Source organism: Lemur catta, chromosome 25 (assembly GCF_020740605.2).
Source record: "Lemur catta isolate mLemCat1 chromosome 25, mLemCat1.pri, whole genome shotgun sequence".
Lineage (NCBI taxonomy): Eukaryota > Metazoa > Chordata > Mammalia > Primates > Lemuridae > Lemur > Lemur catta.
The window spans coordinates 2,490,195-2,507,672 of record NC_059152.1 but is presented as its reverse complement, the minus strand read 5'-3'; the positions used below and the strand labels follow the sequence as shown (position 1 = coordinate 2,507,672).

At 52.5% G+C, this 17,478-nt stretch overlaps 1 protein-coding gene across 4 annotated transcripts in view; it reads left to right on the top strand.

Annotated features, from left to right (window-relative positions):
- Window positions 1–17,478, top strand: part of ITPKB (inositol-trisphosphate 3-kinase B) — an 88,934-nt gene that overhangs the window by 9,002 nt on the left and 62,454 nt on the right. The window contains exon 3 of one of the 4 annotated variants that reach the window (XM_045537166.1): window positions 3,924–4,375. The exons of 2 other annotated variants lie outside the window; for them this stretch is intronic. In XM_045537166.1, coding sequence (XP_045393122.1) covers window positions 3,924–3,983 — 60 coding nt within the window. In that variant the 3' untranslated portion in view covers window positions 3,984–4,375. One more of the 4 variants, XM_045537165.1, reaches the window with a different exon arrangement.

Here is a 17,478-nt window from a genome sequence, read left to right as displayed (position 1 = left end):
GCAGCCCCGATCCATTTTTCCAGGCGTGAACTGTTACTTTAGAGACAGTTCAAGGCTCCTTGGCTAAAAGACAACATAAATATATATGATCTCATTAGGAAGTTAGGCCTCTGTGCTTGCTATTAAAAAGTAACCAAAACTTTTCTATGGCTTCGATAATCAACACAACCTAAATCTGGGTTTGGAAGAGGCTTTGGAGCTCATTTCCTCCACTGTCCACGTTTTGCAGATGAGGAAAGCAAGGCCAGAAAGTATTCAGCGTAGTTGGAGGACCCATGTTGACATTCTTCTTTTCACCTGTGAAACTTCCTTAGTGGATAAGCTCCTTACGCACTTTTGCAGATACACCTTGGCTTTAAACATGGTACGTGCAGTTAAAACATTTGTTAAAGGAATGCGTGAATGAATGAATGAATGAATGAGAGAAAATATCTCTGCGGCACTGTCTACCCGTAAAAGAAATGTTGAAGCATCTGGAAGATGAAGAACAAAGAAAGAGAAAGAAAGACAGAGAAGGCAAGTTCGTTGCTTATCCCAGTGACCTTGCTGCCCCAGGGGTAAGGGTGCTGAACTTGGGTTCAGGACACCTGGGGTGAAATCTTAGCCTGCCCGTGGCCTGGAAGCGCTCTGAGAAATAACGAGAGTGGCTGTGACTTCATGGAATGGTGAGCGTTCAGTGATGTCATGTTTCTAAAAGTGCCTAGCACAGCACCTGGCACATAGTAGAGGCTCAATTAGTATTAGTGGAGGTGGAATCAGGAGGCATTGTGAGTACTGGTGAGGCAATGTCTGGAACATTCAGTGGGGCCCTTGGAAGAAATGTTCTGTAGCGATCCCAGGATTTTCTCTAAGTTCCGCTTTCATCCCAGTACAATCCTGGAAAATGATTGTGCTTCAGCAGGGAAGGCTGGAATGAAATTAATTTCCCAAAGACCAGTATTCCCAGGTTACCTGTGAATTCACAGACTGTTGCGGAACCGTATCTCATTGCCCATTTAGAACAAGGCTGGCCTTGCCTTTCATCTGTCTCCTAGTGTAGTTGTCTTTGGTTCAGTTGCAGCGTGGGGATTACTTTAAGGCTCAGACTTAGTCTAAGAGACAGGAGTGAATCGCTTGCTCAGCAGAAGTGCCCGCTGTATACAGTCCCCAAGGGACGAGGTCAACTGTGACACACGTTTGCAGACCGTGTGTGCTGGGAAGACCACTCGGGTGTTTCTTATTTAAAGGCAGGGCCTTCTGACTTTGTCTGACACGGAATGACTTGTGATTATCATTTCACCGGCCAACACTGAGGCTTTTGACTAACTTGTCTGGCGTGTTTCTCCACAATTCACTATTAGAAATCTGATCTTTCTCCCCTCCGTTGAGCTTTACTTGAGCATTTTATTGATGTGATATCACTTAATGGAAACCCATTCAACAAAAGATCTCTGCAGCCACAAATCAATACTATATTTTTTATCTCCTGAGCTTTTGACTTCTATTTTGCTCCAAACCGTCTGTTAAATTTGATAAGTAATCAAAAAGTAGGAGCTGTAGACAACAAGAAAACCAAAGGCAATAAGGAAGCAGAACGAACCCCTGCAATCCATGTTTATGAATGATTTAATTTGGGGTGGGGGGGAGGATATGTTTTTATTTTCCCTATCTCTGAATAAATAGGAAAATGTCTCACCCTGGGGCAGAGGGGCTGGTGGTGAATTTTCAGCTAAAGAGGATCCTCCGTCAAGCTCACTGTTATCCTGTTAATCTAGCTTCTTACTTTTGTGGTGAGATACCGGGTGGAAAGGGAAAATGAAATGATAGAGCGTCTCCAACAAAGGCATTGAGATTATTTCCGTTGACCTGGTGACCAAGATTAGGGTTTGCATAATGCGGAGATAGTAACATGCGTTAATGACACAGGAGGCTGTCCTTGGCCCAGAAGAACTAACTGCTCTGAAAGGGTCACGTTTATGAAGTCGGTCTGGATGCATCGAGGGGGAAGTGCTTTTGCCTTTGGCCTTTCGGACAGTGGCGGCAGTTTTCTTTCTTTACCCCCCTTTAAGGTTTCTCTGCGTCCTGCCTCCTCCCCCCATGTATTTGAGCAGAATGAATAAACTGATTGTCCTGTTTTCCGCGGAGACGCTGTAATACATTTTATATTACCAGTGCTGGATATTTTCAGACGCCGCGGGGAGCGTCCAGCCTGCCGTGGGCTGGAGGGATTTGGTGCCCTGGGGGACTGGCCGTCCACCCAGCTCAGTCCTCAATCCCCCTTGGTATGCTGCGAGTTGGTGGGACCTGGGCAATTACAAGGGAGGTCACGGCACCCCCCCCCCCCCGGCGGTTCCCAGCGAGTGTTTTTCCAATTTCACTGACATTCTTTCCAGGCTCAACTCCATTTGTTTTCCTCTTCTCTATGGCAATTGGTGACTGACCGCGTCTTAAAGTGTCTAATTCAGCAGGATGTCTAGAGAAGGGCCTTTCTCCCCTTGCATAGGACCTGTTGTTTTAATCCTCTGCGTCTGCGGGGATGTGTCATGTTTGCTCTTTGCACGTTAGCTATCTGAATAGCAGACTTAAAATGCACCATGGAGAGGAATTTGGGAGTATCACTTCTGTAATCCTTATCTAACCTGAATCTATTAGCAGGAAACTGAACAGGCCTGTGTATGACAATGAGATAAACAGTTTAATCTCTTAACAATGTCAAGTGGAAAATCTAACCGCCTGCCAGTAGCTTAAGAAAAGGCCGGGAGATTTGGTTCGGGACAAATAACCCCGAGACCCGGATTGCCGAGCCAAGGGTAGGAAAATCGGTTGCTATGTGATAAAGCGGGGAGGTTAGAAGGTCACTGTTAGGGTTTGAGAAACTACTAAAAAATCGTTACAGATAAAAAATTTGTTAGTGTGGGGGACACTTTGAATGTGTTCTGATTGTCATTTTAGTCTATGTGAGGCCACTGAGACCTTTTCCTCTTTTTCTCCTCTTTTTTTAACCTTTCTGCTTCATCATCCTCATAGTCACCGGAGCATTAAGCATGCATTATATATGGAGTATCTTGCTAATTCCAAAGGAGACTCAGGGCCTTGGGTGAGGACTTTTCTGGGGACACCCTAGGAGGGCGGTGTGCTTGCAAGATTAGTGACTCTCAGATGCAGCACTTGGTCTCTTTGGGCCTCTCTGGGCTTTGGTTTCCTCATCTGTGAAATGGGTGTATTGATGGTCTTCCTACTCCATACGGTCTTTGCATCTCAGATCACATAGTGTACACAGAATCGTTTGGGGAGAGTGTGAATTATTTCCTGCATACGTTAATTTTAGTTATGAGCACTGTGACTTTGCTTTCAAAGTCTTTCGAATAGAAGCTGTACCAGGGCAAGCCCGGCACTAACTCGGGGTGTTCCGACCCTGTTTCTTAAAGAGAAATCGCTAATGACTGTGTCAAAGACAATCTTCCCGTCCGCAGCAGAGCCAGTGCAGAAGTGCATGTGGGAGTGGGGGACACTTGGGATGAGTAGACTTTCTGGGTAATGTCCTGGTTCCGTTCAGCTGCGATGGGGTCTCCTCCCCCCCCAGTTGCTGTCTGGGCCCGCGAGGACCGGACCGTGGCTGCGCCTCCCCCCCCGCCCCGGGCTGGGGTCTGCTCACTCCTCAGTGGGCCTGCGGATGTGAGGGGCGTCAGGGAAGGCTGGACTGAGCGAGGAGGGGGCCACAAAGCCGGGCTCTGATGTTTCTGGAACCGGGCTGTCAGCTGCTGAATAATTTCGGGGAGACTGCACTTTAGAGCATTGATTTTTTTTTTTTTTTCCCCAGTACCATGTAGTAGTTTTCTGTATCCTGGAAAGTGAAGAGAGGAATTCAGAAAAGTCTTGAGATTTTAAAGCAGATATTACATTCAGCAAATATATTACAGTAGGTGCCTCTTGCATATGGCCAGGCCCTGGGCCGTGTCCGGAAACTTCTGCCTCCTTTCTCCTGGAGATGGATCCTCCCTTAGGGTGCGAAGTGCATGGTGCACTCCAGCGGCTGCCCGAGCGGTAGACACGAACACCCTCATCTGTCTGCAGACACCTGTGCTGAAGAGAATGGCTCAATTGATGCTGTCCCTGTCCTTGGGGAACTGCCCTCTGAGACGAAGCTGGTGCCAACAGACATGCTTGAGATTTGCGAAACTCCAGAACAAGTTGTATCACCGTTGAACAAGCACATTCATTAAATATGAGTTAATAAATAATGAGCTGGTGTTGGCATGCGGATTGCAGAACGCTTTAGGAGGTATTGTGAACAGGGAGGAGAGGAATTGGCTTTGGGCAACAGCCACTGGGGGAGTCTGGGGACAGGCTTTGGGGAACATGCTACCTCTGTGAGCAGTGGGAGGTTGGCGTGAAAGAGGCCACCCCCACCCCCACCTCCAGGTCTTGTTAACTCGGTGAATTCGATTCTGCACAAACTGATGCTCACCTGAGGAAAGGTGCAGAGCTTGGACGGTGGCATTGTCCACGTGCTCTTGGGGGCTAGGAGGGGCCTCGGGCTGCCCCTCTCACCTGCAAAGAGCCCGGGGGAGGGTGGGGTCAGGGCAGTCCTGGGGTTGAGTCTAAACTCTGCTACCTCCTGATTTATGCCGGACCTGTGGCCTCCGCTGTTCTCTCTGAGTGGGTGAAAGTGAACCAGGGTGCCCGAAGGAGGATCGCTGACTCAGGCACTTCTTCCACCGGGAGAGAGGAAGCAGGGGTGCCGGGAGCTCTGTGACACGGAGGTCTGCAGGGGGGCGTGCGGGAGGAGGCTTGCTCTGCAGAACGCAGCAGTAAGATGCTCTGCTGGGGAGCGTGGGGCCTGAGCCAGCCAGACCTGAATCTCACGCCGTCCCAGACCTTGGCAGGGGCTGGACTTCTCTGAGCCTCCATCTCTGGCATGAGGATGAGGACCCTCTCTCGGCGCTGCTGTGAAGATGAAACGGAGTAACGTGGCTCGAGTACCAGGCGAGGAGCCCCCTCCTCCCGGTTGTGAAGAGCATCTCGTAGGTGGCTGCTCCAACCTGCCTTCACCAAGTGGCCCCGGTCACGTCATCCCAGGTACAGCGAGTTGTCGAGGATGATGGCAAAATACGCAGCAAGATTTATGTTTCCAAGAGGTTCCTCAGTGGCGGGAGAGGCCTCACTTTGTTACCAGGGCTCAGAACTTGAAGTTTAAAAAATAATCCCCTGTATTCAGCTGCCCGGCAATAGGTGTCGGGTTGCATATCCCGCCCCCCGCCCAGCCTCTTGGAGGTGGCAACTGGCTGAGGTCATCCAAGCACACAATGCCCAGCCTTTGGGGGTGCACAAGGCTCCATCCCTTTTCTCCCCTCTCCTTGTCGCTCTGCTCTTGTTGTGTCTTCAGGAGGGAAACCACAGCCCCGTTTTGCATCACTTTGGCGTCTCTCGCCTGGGAGGTCTCTGAACCTGTGTGTGATGTCTTTGTCCTTCATCTCTTCCCTGTGCCGCTGCACCTGGTGGCCGAGCTGGGCACCTGCGTGTCAATGCAGGCTCTTTCTGAGATTGCAGAGATGCTTTATTTTACTGTACACCCAGCGAGGCCCCAGCACGTAGACGTTCACAGGGACTCGGTGGACCCGGTGGCTCTGGGGTCTCTGAAGCCCTCTTGGCAGCACCCCGGCCCCTCTGAAGTGAGCAGCGCAGAGCCTGCCCCACACTTCGCAAGTCACAAGGCTGCCCCTTGCCGCTGTCCTGGAGTGGGAGGAAAACCCCGTCGTCGTGTGGCTGGACTGAGCTGATGAGCCAAGGACACCAGCTCACTTCCGAGTCCCGGGAGGGCCTGCAGGAGCCCACGCAGATGTGGCGGAGGCCGGGGCTGTGTGGGGACAAGTTCCATCTGAGCGGCGCCACCTGATGTCACCGCAGCCCTGGGCACCCCCGGCCTGCCACACACAGGCTGCACATTGCATGTGTGATGTGCAGCTCCCTCCTTCCTTCCGGCCGTGTAACAGGGAAGGGACATCTGCAGTGCTGATCCCGGGGTTTGCATCTGTCCTGCCCCCGGGTGTTCCAGTCGAGCCTTCTCGGGCCCCCGGACGCTTAGGCGTCTGCACAGAGCCCTGCACATGCTTCTGGAGAGCCGTGTCTCAGGCCCGGCGTGTGCTAACCTGTCCCCAACCCCCAGTCTCCCCCTGCCCTTTGCAGGATGGAGGGGAGACTTCTGGGAGGAATGAAACCACAAAAAGAGCTTGTTAGCATGTGGCCCTGTTGACCTCAGAGGTGGTCTGATGGCCAGTGTGCAGGACAGTAACTCCCTTATTGCCCCAACCTGGAAACGTACACAGCTTGGTGATTAGTTTCGATCCCAGGCTAAAGCCGTACGGAGCAGCGTCTGAGATGCTGTTTGCTTTGCGGTATTACACTGTGCATTAAAACTCAGCTGCTCTCCCCTGGGCCGTCTCCCACCTCACGCTGAGAAGCTGCAGAGCCCTGCAGGCCCCGAGGCCCTTCCTGGCATCCTTTCTTTGGCAGTCTGGGCTGGCCTGTATTTTCTCGTCTGTCACCATTGGCCTCAAACACCACATTCCCAGGGGAAGGCACCTGAGTCGCAGCGGCAGACAGCCCTGGGGACCCAGGTGGTGGCCGGAAGGGAGGTGCTCTGCATGCACCAGGTGGCAGGCCGCTGGGGACCGTGAGCCCGGCCTCTGACTGTAGTTTGGAAACACGTGACTGTGACTTTGGAAAGAAGATCTTAAGAGCTTCAGAAGATAGGTCAGTTCGGCCCCATGACCGGGTCTGGTAAAAAGAAATGTGAGTCCCGAGTATAGGTTTTAACAAGTGAGTTGCAGGAAGGATAGACTGGAGGAGTCCAAGCTCATCGATATTTCTTCCGAAATTCACTGGGAGTTGCGGCTGTACTGCAGGTTCAATACGAATTAACCGGTAGTGCAGTCGTGAAAAGTGCTGGGTGGTCAGGATGCAGAATAATAATGACAATAACAGCAGCTATGATTTCAGAAGCATCTCTTAGGTACTAGGCACGTCGCATCGGGTTACTTGATTTAATTTTTGCAAGGTGTATGTTGTTTTCTGCCTTTCACAGCGAGGAGCCTGAGGATCAGTCAGTCCCAAGGCCACAGCGGGTCAACGGCAAGGCTGTGATTTGAACTCCTCTGTCTCCCACGTCTTTGCCCCTTTCCGTTTGCCGCTCCCCGTCTGTCTGGAGGACAGAGGGAGGCGGCTCTGTGCCGAGTGAGCGCCGGGTTTAGTCCTGGACCTTGTGCTTTGGGAGGGTCAGGGCCCAGTTTTATTGGCTGCAGAGGCAGCTGGGCTGAGTGATGAGGGCTCTGAACCATCACCCTGGGGGGTGGTTGAGAGAATTGGGATTGGCCGTTGCCTTGGAAATACCAGACCTGGGGGGCAGCGAGTCATAGTTGCCCTGGAGTAGTGTTTCCGTGGGGTTACAGATCAATTTTCTATTCGCAGAGGTGGAACTAAGAGAGGATTCTTTTCCTTCTAAATGAATGGGACTTTGTTTAGACACACAGACTTAATAGCTGCCACTGTGGCAAGAGTGGGCTTCTGGAGCTGCCTCTCCGCCCTTAGGCTGGGGGAGAGGAAAAGAGAACTCCTAACCCTAAAGGGCGAGAAAAGGTCACGCTTCCCCCTGCTGCGGGTCCAGGAGGGGGTGCCCCCAGGCCCCCCTGCAGCTCGGCAGTGGAGGGGCAGCTCTGCCGGCAGGACTCGGGGTGGTGTGGTTGCATCTTAGCAGGTACAGAGCCCAGATCTAGTCCTGTCTCCCTCCTCCCCACCCTTTTTAAAGGACACAGGTAAAAGTCTATCGTAGGCTTATAAAATCAGTACCTCAATTGGAATTAAATGCAATCAAGTTGGGTTACCTGCTTACAGACCTCATTTAAATTAGGGGACATGGTTCTAAGGGGGTGGTAGACAGGGGGCCCAGGCTTTCAGCAGGCAATTGTCTGGGGGTTCCTGGCCTACAGCAGAGACGGCACGGGGACTGAAGGGTGTGACCTCCGGGCATGCGGCGGCACCTCCTTGCAAAGCACTTAGCCGCGGTCACCACGTGAGCATTGTGACCCCGGCGGGGTGACCACCAGGGATTCCTTATTGAAGTCGGGTTACTCAGCCTCTGCCTTTGCAATCTTCAGAGATTCTGATTAAGCTGTCCCTAAAAGGGATTCAGCAATTTTGAATAAAGCTGCTGTGAATACTCATATATGCATTTTTGTGCGACTATAAGCTTTCGTTTCTCTGTGATCAACGCCCGTGAGTGCAGTCGCTCAGTCGCGTGGCAGCTGCGTATCGGTTCTGTAAGAAGCCGCGGTGCTGCGTTCCAGAGTGGCTGCGCCATCTGACATCCCCCGGCGGCGCACGGGTGCTCCGGTTTCTCCACGTCCTCCCGGCATTTGGCATTGTCGCTTTTCATTTTAGCTACGCTGGTAGGTAGGCAGGGTCGGCTCCTTGTGGCTTTCACTTGTTTTTTCCTATCGGTTAATGACGGTGAACACCTTTCCATGTGCCTGTTTGCCGTCCCCTCCCGTGGAATGATCTGGCTAAACAACAGAACGATTGCACAGAGGTGCCGGCAAAGTGGGCTGCTCTGGGGGCTTTGCCTCTCGGGGCTTCAGGTGAGGGAGTTTGGTCACCTGCGAAGTCCCTTCCTGTTCCCAGTGTCCAAAATAGAGTCACACCGGGGGCGGGCACCGTTGGCGTGTGGGAAGCCGGGATGGGGCCCGGCCCCTGCCCTCTCCCTGCCCAGGCTGACTCACAGGTGCTGTATTTAAGGAAAGTTGTTTATTGATTGTTGGGCCTGGAATTAAAAAGAAAAACAAAGAGATACAGAGTGTCCTCCGGCCTTGGTGTCCCCAGGCCTCTCCGAGAGGTGGCTGCCACCAACGCTTCCCTTTGCATCTCTGCAGTCTGGGCCTGTGCTTTGGGTTTAGTTTTGCAACACGGCTGGTCATGCTGAAGGTTCAACTGCTTCCCGTTTTTATTTTAATTAAACAAAAAAAAGAAAAAGAAAAAGTGTGTATGTAACTTAGAACTGCTACTTACTAACAGTAGTGACTGAAGTGATTTTTCTCTTTAAAACCAGACCTGGACATCACCCTTCCCCCCCGGGCCACGAGGCCGTGCTGTCCATCCTGGGTTTTTCCTCCCATCTCGGGAGGAGGCAGGGAACCGTGTTAGTGGGGGTCGCTGCCCCTGGAGAACCTGCCGGAAGGTTTGGTCTCCTCCGGGAGCAGGGTGGATGTCGTCGGCTTAAGAACGTATTTATGTTTGTCTTTCTGCCTCATGATGGATACGTGTGTGAAATAAAGCATCCTTAGTCCTAATTTCAGTGAGTCATAAGAAATTAAAAGGCATGGTTGTTTCTTCCTTAGTATAATGAAGTATAATATTTGCAGAATCTCCTTTGGTGAACTTGTATAAACAGTCTATCACAAAGCAAGTATTGTTTTCTACATGGGCTTAAAGGATTTTGGGGAAATGAGCAGAGGAGTTTGACATGTCTCCTCTGAGCCCCAGGAATGGACATAGACCCATGGACACAGAGGATCACGGGCTTCCCGCACGGTCCCCGAGGCCCCTTAGAATCACCCGGCACATTTCAGGGCTCATTTGATTGCGCCAAAGACCAAAGATGGATCCGAATCGAATGATGGCTTGGTTCACAATATTTTTTCTGGTTTGGTAGATATTGAAAACCTAGGTTTGATGCCGGTTTGGAGTTGTTCAATAGATTTTTCTTTTTAAACTCTCGTTACATTCCTGATTCAAATTAAAATTTGCTATTTGTGTTTGGTTGGACTTTGAATACATAAAATGTATTAATGGCCCCTGGGAAAGTAGTTCATTCTGATTCAAGTCACTTCTCCAGATAGCATCATTGTTATAAAATTTATTTCCCGTGAACTTACATTTTTCCACGATGGTTGTGTGTGTTGACCTTACGGTTTCTTAAATATTCTGGGCGAACTGAGAGTTAGCCCACTTGGATTTGTACTTTGCAATGAACAAGAAGTAATAAATACTTTATATTAAAACCAGCAGAGGTTTTGTTAAATGGAATGCACAGACTTTGCCCTTTTGGTACCAGGCAGAGGGTTTTTTCTACAGCTTGCAACTAGCTGTATTTCAGGAAAAGGTGAACTAACTCTCTACTCATACAGTCCACAAACATTTATTGTGTGCTGTTGGGTAGGGTAAGGATACGTGTATAAGTAAACCTTAAGAATTCCCTGCCTTCTAGGAATTTGCAGTTCAACAGAAGAGGCAAATTACAGTGCCTGACATCTATAACACATTTATTGCATGGCAGGCACTGAATGAGAAGTTAAGTGACATGCCTAAAATCACAGTAACAGAAGACTCAGGATATGAACCCAGACATTCTTACCGTAGAACCGAGTTTCTCAACCTTGGCACTGCTGACATTTTGGGCCAGGTAATTTTTTGTTGTCGGGGCTGTTCCCCCAGTTGTGACAAACCAAAAATGTCTCCAGGTATTGCCAAATGTCCCCTGAGGGGAAAATTGCCCCTGAAAACCACTTCTCTAGAGCTTGTCCTTGTAACCACTACTATCTTCCCAGGTGGGTGAGTGCTAGAGCGTAGTACAAGTGTGTTTATAGTGGTAAGTCCAGACTCCTGCTGGAAGCAGAGGACAGATGCCAGCACTCTCTGGGGCTGTAGAGAAGAGAAATCTTCTCGGATATGGTGCTATTTGAGTTGACTTTTGAAGGAATTCACCCAGTCATTTGGAGTAGAAGAACCCACATGCATAGAAGCATGAAAGTATGAGAAAACAAGGCAGCATTAGGGAGTGACCTGTCGTTTGACCCTTCGCTTCCCTCCTCATTGCTGTTTCCTTGTTTCCTCTGTTCAAACAGCAAGTGGGGCTCACAGCAGCTGTACAGTGGAATCCATACTTCACATCAATGGTGTGTTAGTCAGGATGGGCTGGGTTGTGCGGCAGAAACAAACAGCCCCACAATCAGCAGCTGAAAACAGCAAAGGTTTATCTCTTGCTTAGGCCACATGGCTGCTCTGGGTCGGGTGTAGGCTCTGCCACTGTTGTCCTCACTCCGTGACTAAGGCTGATCACCGGACAGAGGGAACCAGAAACACAATGAGTCACACGCTCACTCATGAAACTGCAGCCCAGAGAGGTAACATTTATCCCTTCTGCCCCCATTTAACTGGCCAAGCATGTCTCCTGTCCTCACCTAAGTTTAAGGGGGCGGGGGAGTGGAGTCCTACCATGTGCCCAGGGGAAGAAGTAGGGTACTTAGGGGACAACACTAATGTCTACCACAGATGTCAAAGGCCCATACCCGGAATGTTCGAGCACGTATAGCTCCTCATCCTCTCTCCGAGAGCCTCCTAGCTTGGCTTTAACGAAGGGCCCTTCGTCCAACTCAGTGAGAAATTACTGAGCAAAAAGAGAAAGCCACACGGCCAAGATTCCAAAAAATTTTAATTCTCTGAATAAGTCAAAGAAGGTCCTTGTGGCTTGGGACCAGGTCACAGGCCCTCAGTTTTAAGAGTCAGGATACTGGGAGTGGGAGTGGGAGAATTAATTTAAGTAAATAGAGCCCGGATGTGGGATATTGTTTTAATGGGGAGGGGTAGTGGTTTGTGACACCAGCAGTTATCTCAGCACCCAGGATGCTTTCTTTGGCTGTGACTTTTGTAAAGGGAACAGTTTAAAAGCCGGAGCCAAGTGTCAGGCAGGAGGATGGTCCTTTGTGAACTCTAAATTTATGGGGCCGTCTCTGAGATACAAGAGACGCCAACAGTAGCGACTGAGAACATTCTGGATGATACTGGAAAGCCTAAACACATTCCTTATAAACCAAGGAGCATTCTCCTCATTAGAAACGTGTTCAGCCCACGCCTCTGTCCCCGGCCCTGGGCTGAGCAGATAGAGAGGGAGGCTGGCTGCCGTGGGTCTAAAACGGGGTGGCTCCGGAAACTGTGGGGAGGACGCGGTCCTTGTCACCCCTCGACAGAGGGGGCACAGAGGTCTTGGGAAAACAGACATAAAAATAGCAGTCGTTTGCCACTTCCCTCCCCAATGAAGTATTCTCTCCAAAGCTGGTCTCTATTTCTGAACTGGTTCTCGCTGTGGGGTGCAGGGAGCCGGGGGAAGCGAGGGGGACGTGGAGTGTGGGCATGTGCGGGAGGGGACACTGGCACCAACGCAGAGGGAGGCGCAATTAGCAGCAGGCTGGGACCGTGGGGTGGGGGTGTTCCAGGGATGTGAAGAGCCCGAAACGGCCAGCTGGGTCCCGAGAGTCTCCTCCCCTCTGGGGTCTGTTGGAGCACATGTGTGTAGGCGTGTGCACATGCAGGCGTGTTGCAGGGTGCTCGGGGGTGCACGCACGTGTGCCCACGGAGGCTGCTGTGGCAGCCGTGTGCAGGGGGGTGAGCGTTACTGACCGCCCTGTGGTTTGCTGAAAGCTGCCCAGGCCGGGTTGCATGTGTTTCCTCCCGCCCCTGGCAGACACTCCAGGGCACCCCGGGGTGTGCCGTGACTCTGACATTTTCACACCCAGAGGGCGGCAAGGCCGGCCCTGTCCTCCTGGGAGCTCACGCAGGGCACCTAGGACCAGATGACAGGCGGGGAGGAGGCTGGGAGCCCAGGCGGCAGGGACGGATGAACAAGGCGTCAGGCCAGGGAGTGGGGGGCCGGGGCGAGCGCACCCTCCACGGTGACACAACCCCTCCAACACCTTTGTCTTCTCCGCTGTAAATGGGCGTGTTGTCTACAACAGTGCAGGAAGCATCTGGAAACACGCAGGCTCGGGGGATGTGTTGGAGCAATGGGGGCCCTGCTGGTGCAGCGGGGGGCTCTCTTTGCTTTTTCTCTGTTGCCCACTCCGTGGGAGTAGCTGCGGACACGTGCTTACCCTCTGCTTGCTCTAGGGCTGGGACTGTGCCCACGGTGACCAGGACGGCCGGGGAGCCAGCCCACTGTGGCCCTCAGAGGGGCCTGCCCGGTCCCGGGAGGAGGCTCTGGGCTGCGGGGACAGGGCGGCAGCAGGCCTCGGAGGGGGCTGCCTTCCAGGGAGCCCTGCCCGCCCCTCGCGTGGTGGGAAGGTGGTTGAAACCCTGCTCTTACCCCCAGCCTTGAGGTCTCCGGAAGGCAGAGGTGCTATATATAAAACTGAGGCTTATCTCATTCTTGCTAAGTTTCCACCCTCGCGGCTTAATGTACACCGCTGGCTGGGGAGAAGATTTCCTGAAGCCCAGGGACGCTTTGAGACGAAGAAAACCTTCCCTCCAGGGAGGCCTGTTGCAGAAGTTGCTTGAGAAGAGGGAGGAGAACAAAGGAGTCCAGGAAAATGCTCAGCCTCACTCTAGTGAGCTTCCCACCAGGTGACTTGGGGACCACCCAAGTGGCACCAGCCTGCAGTGAGACCCTTCATCTTCCCCTTCTTGCCTTTTGACGTGGAGTGTCTGGGTTAGGGATGGAGATGGTGCTAAGCGATGGCAGAAACCGTGGTGGGTTCAGCTCAGACCCCAGAGGAAGGACGGGCAGTTCTGAGGAACTTGTGTTTGGCATTTGTGGCCGCCATGACAAATGATGGGAGGTCCAGGTGGGTAGTTTCCACTTGAGCTTTGGTTACCCACAATTTCCCTGGGCAGTTTTTCCAAAAGGGCCAAGGCTGGCGTTGCAGGTTGTACCGTTCTCATTGCTGGGGACTTCCCAGCACGAGGCAGGTCATTGACCATCTTTGGCCCTTGAGCACTATTTGTCAGTAGTAACCCCTCAGCCACCGTGCAACACACACACACACACACACACACACACACACGCTTCCAAATACCCTGTAGGGCCGGGGGCAGGTGCTCCATCTGGTTAAGACCCACTGCAAGGAATTACTTTGGCAAAATCTCAAGAGTATATCAAGCTGGTGTCAAAGGATTTGGGGGAGGGGGGGTAAGAGGGAGGTGGGGGGTGTCAGGTCGAGAAATGTCCTGTTAGCTTGGACAGGGTATCGGCCTAATTTTTTTACACGATAAAATCTCATTTTATGCTACTTATGAGCACCCAAGTAACTGGCACCCTCAGTTCATTGGCGAATCTCCCCCATTTGTTTTATTTGGTTTTTGTTCTTTCCTCTGTCTTATTAAACACTGTTACCTGTGGGATGATGTCACAGGTATGGGACCAGAGCAGCTGCACAAGCCCCACGCTCAGAAGGGGCCACCTTTGGGGTCGAATGCTCTGCAGTCGCTGTCTTGAAGTTCTTAGTAATTCTGTCTGGGAGTTGGGGTTCTGTACCTGAACGCCAGTGGGACAGTGGAGCATGAGACCTGGGGCTTCAGCCACACCTGGCTTCCCTCTGCCCAGCCCGGCAACTGCAGATGCCGTGGATCCCACCCAGGGCCTGGGCAAGGGTTCGAGGAGGAATAGGGTTGGGAGGATGTGGTGGCCATCCCCACCCCAGGCTGGCAGGGCCTCCAAGTGGGCAACTTGGTGGGAATAAGCCTCCAGGTCACTCCAGATCCAGACTCCAACCATGTCTCGGTGCAGAGGTTGCAGCGACTTCGGGTGCTGCCCGTCCTCTGGTGGGTCAGTGGGGACAGGAGACCTTGTGCTCCCGGCCCGGTGCCTGGCAGGACAGGAAGCCGGTGGACACTCTTGAGTGGCCAGAGCCAAAGGGCCGGGCCCCCGGGTCCTGTGAGGGGCTTCACTCACCCAGAGAGCATGACCTTACATAGCAAATGAGAAGCGCTCCATGAGGTCGAGAGAGAGCCTGCAGGAGGAAGGAGGGAAACCGTTTGATATTTTGGTACCTTTCATGGCACTTTTTCCTGCTTTTTGAACAAGGGGTGCTGCCTTCTCGCTTCCCACTGGGCCCCGCAAGTTCTGTGGCCGCCCCGATGACCTCAGTCCTGCCTGCAGCTCCCGTTCAGTTTTTCCCTCCCATTTCTAGGAAGAAAAAAGACAAGTAACTAAAATACAGAAGCTTCCATTTGTTTTCTCCCTTAAATCCAGCTGCCCTACCACAAACTTCTCTTCCACGACGACCCGCTAGCACAGCACCTTCTAGAGGAGGCAGCGCGGCAGGGGCGCGGTGACAGGCGGGGAGAACGGTGACAGTTCGTGTGTTGCTGGGATGCGGCTGAATTTTATGGCCTGTTGGTCGGGAATCTTCCTGTCGGGGAGCTGTGTCTTCACACGCACTTATGTGTACCCGGCTCTGGGCGGGACCTGCAGGGACACTAGACGGTTCCAGGAAATGAGGCTCTGTGCTCGTCCGCGGGCGTGATGGAGGGACTGTTTGTGAGCGTGGAGACGGGGCCTCGCCAAGCAGGTTAAGCCTCGTAGACGGTGGACAGATGGCGGCTGGGCCCTGCCCACTGCCTCTTCCCGTTGGTCCAGAGTCATGGAAGTTTCACGCTTAGGCAGAGCCGGGTCAGGGAAGGATCGTCTCCTCCACTCCCTCTAGGCAGGTCCTGTGGGGCTTGCTGGATGTCAGCAGCCACTGTGTCCCCCTCCGCCACCCCGTCTCCTCCACTCCACAGCTGGCTGCATAGTTTCCAGACCTCTCGGGACCACAGTGACACCCGCGCCACACCTACGTTTCAAGGCTCAGCCACTTCTTGTTTACTGCTGTTCACTAGAAAATACACATCAGACATTCCCGGACCCACTGGAGACCTCGAGAGGCCTGACGCTGGGCATCCTGCGACCGCTGGGCCAGACACACCCAGGGTGGCCCAGACGGGCAGCCCCGGGCAGGGGTGGCTGTCTCTGTGGCGTGCAGGCGCAATCTTTGTTCCTCACCTGGCACCTGGCCGGGGGCGGATGGGGGAGGAGGCGGCCCATAGGGGACACACTCATGCTAAAAAGTCATTCACTGTTTCCCTGAAATTCTGACTTAACTGGGCATCCTGTGCTTTCTCTGGCAGTCCTGCTCCGGAGGGCAGTTTGGTCCCAGGCTTTGTTGTGAAATGGGTGACTCCCGAAAGGAGAGAGCTGGTGGCCTGGAGGCCTGTGGGGAGGTCCCCTATGAAGGAGCCAGATGTCTGGGACTCCGCTGCCACCTGCTTGCTGTACCATCCGGAGTTGTCCTTAGGCCTGGGCGTAGCTCTGTTGTCCAGCGGGGATGACATACCGGTGCCTTTTCTTGTTCCAGCCCCGCCAGGCTCTCTCCCAGGATGGGACAGAGTGAGGGGTCCTGGCGGATCCTGCCAAGGCTTGGGTGGGCCTGCCAGGCCTTCACGAGAAGGCTGCTCCGACTCCCTGCCTCGTGGGTGAAGATGCCCTCAGCTGCAGGTAACAAAACTGCAGCCCTGCTGGCTGGAGCAATAAAGAAAATGTATTGTTTCACCTTAATTAATAAGTCCCAGCAGAGGCAGCTCCAGCATTGGCAGATTCATTAGTGCAGCAGAGTCACTCAGAGACCTGCGTTCGTTGCGTCTCTCTGTCCTGTCCCCAAGGCACGCTGACTCAGCCCTTCTTGCCGGCACAGAATGGCTGCTGCAGGTCCCCGTGTCCTGGGTGGACGTGGTAACATCCCAGGGAGGAAGAAGAGGGGAGGATGGCTTCTGCTGGCTTCTAAGGCTAAGACATCTTTCTCAGAAGGCTCCCAGCAAACATGATGTCTCATTGACCAGAAAGTGTCACATGCTCGTGCCTAAGTCAGCCCCTGGCATGGGCGTGGCTTACACCAATTAGCATGGACTGTCAGAGTAGCTCCTGGGAACACTCGCTGTATCGTCCCTTGGGGCAGTGACATATGTAGACACCCAAACGAAATTAGGTCCCTTGCACTGTTGCCTCCTTCCTTCTACACAGGGGTTGAGGCCGTGTTGATGTTTCTCTTTGTTCTATTTGGTTTTTAATAAAAACTTAAACATCACAGAGAAAGAAGCTAATGATAGCCGTGACTGAACGGTTTAACTCATTGTAAGCACACTCCGCCTTGGGTAAAGTGCCTGATGTTGTTTTACGTAGCGGTGATCTGATTGTGCTAGTTTTATCTTTCTTATCATTTGAATGTCATTTCACGTTTTCATTTTCGTGTATTGGCCCAGCCCATCAGCTCGCCTTTGTAAATGAATGCGTGACGGTAATCGCAGCTGACCTTATCAGGTACTCACTGTGTGCCGGGCGCCGTTCTAAGTGTCTCGAGTGGATTCAGTTCTCATTAAGTCCCCACGGCAACCCATCTTCAGAGGAGGAGCAGAGCCATGAACTGCAGGCTGATTCCTGAGTGCGAGCCTTGAACCGAGACATAACGTACCCCGTCCTACTTCTGTCTTCTGGGGCAGCTTCCAGCTTTGGTTGCAGCTGTTGTTGCCATAGGCAGCAGTGAGCATTCTCCTAAAAATTAATCTTTTCCTTCTCCCTTTAGTTATTTCCTTGGGAATTGTTCCCCTCGGTGGTATTGCTGGGTCAAAGCCCAATCCCGAGAATGATGGATAGTTTGTTTTATCTTCCCACACTCCTCTCCGGAAAGACGGAACCAATTACAG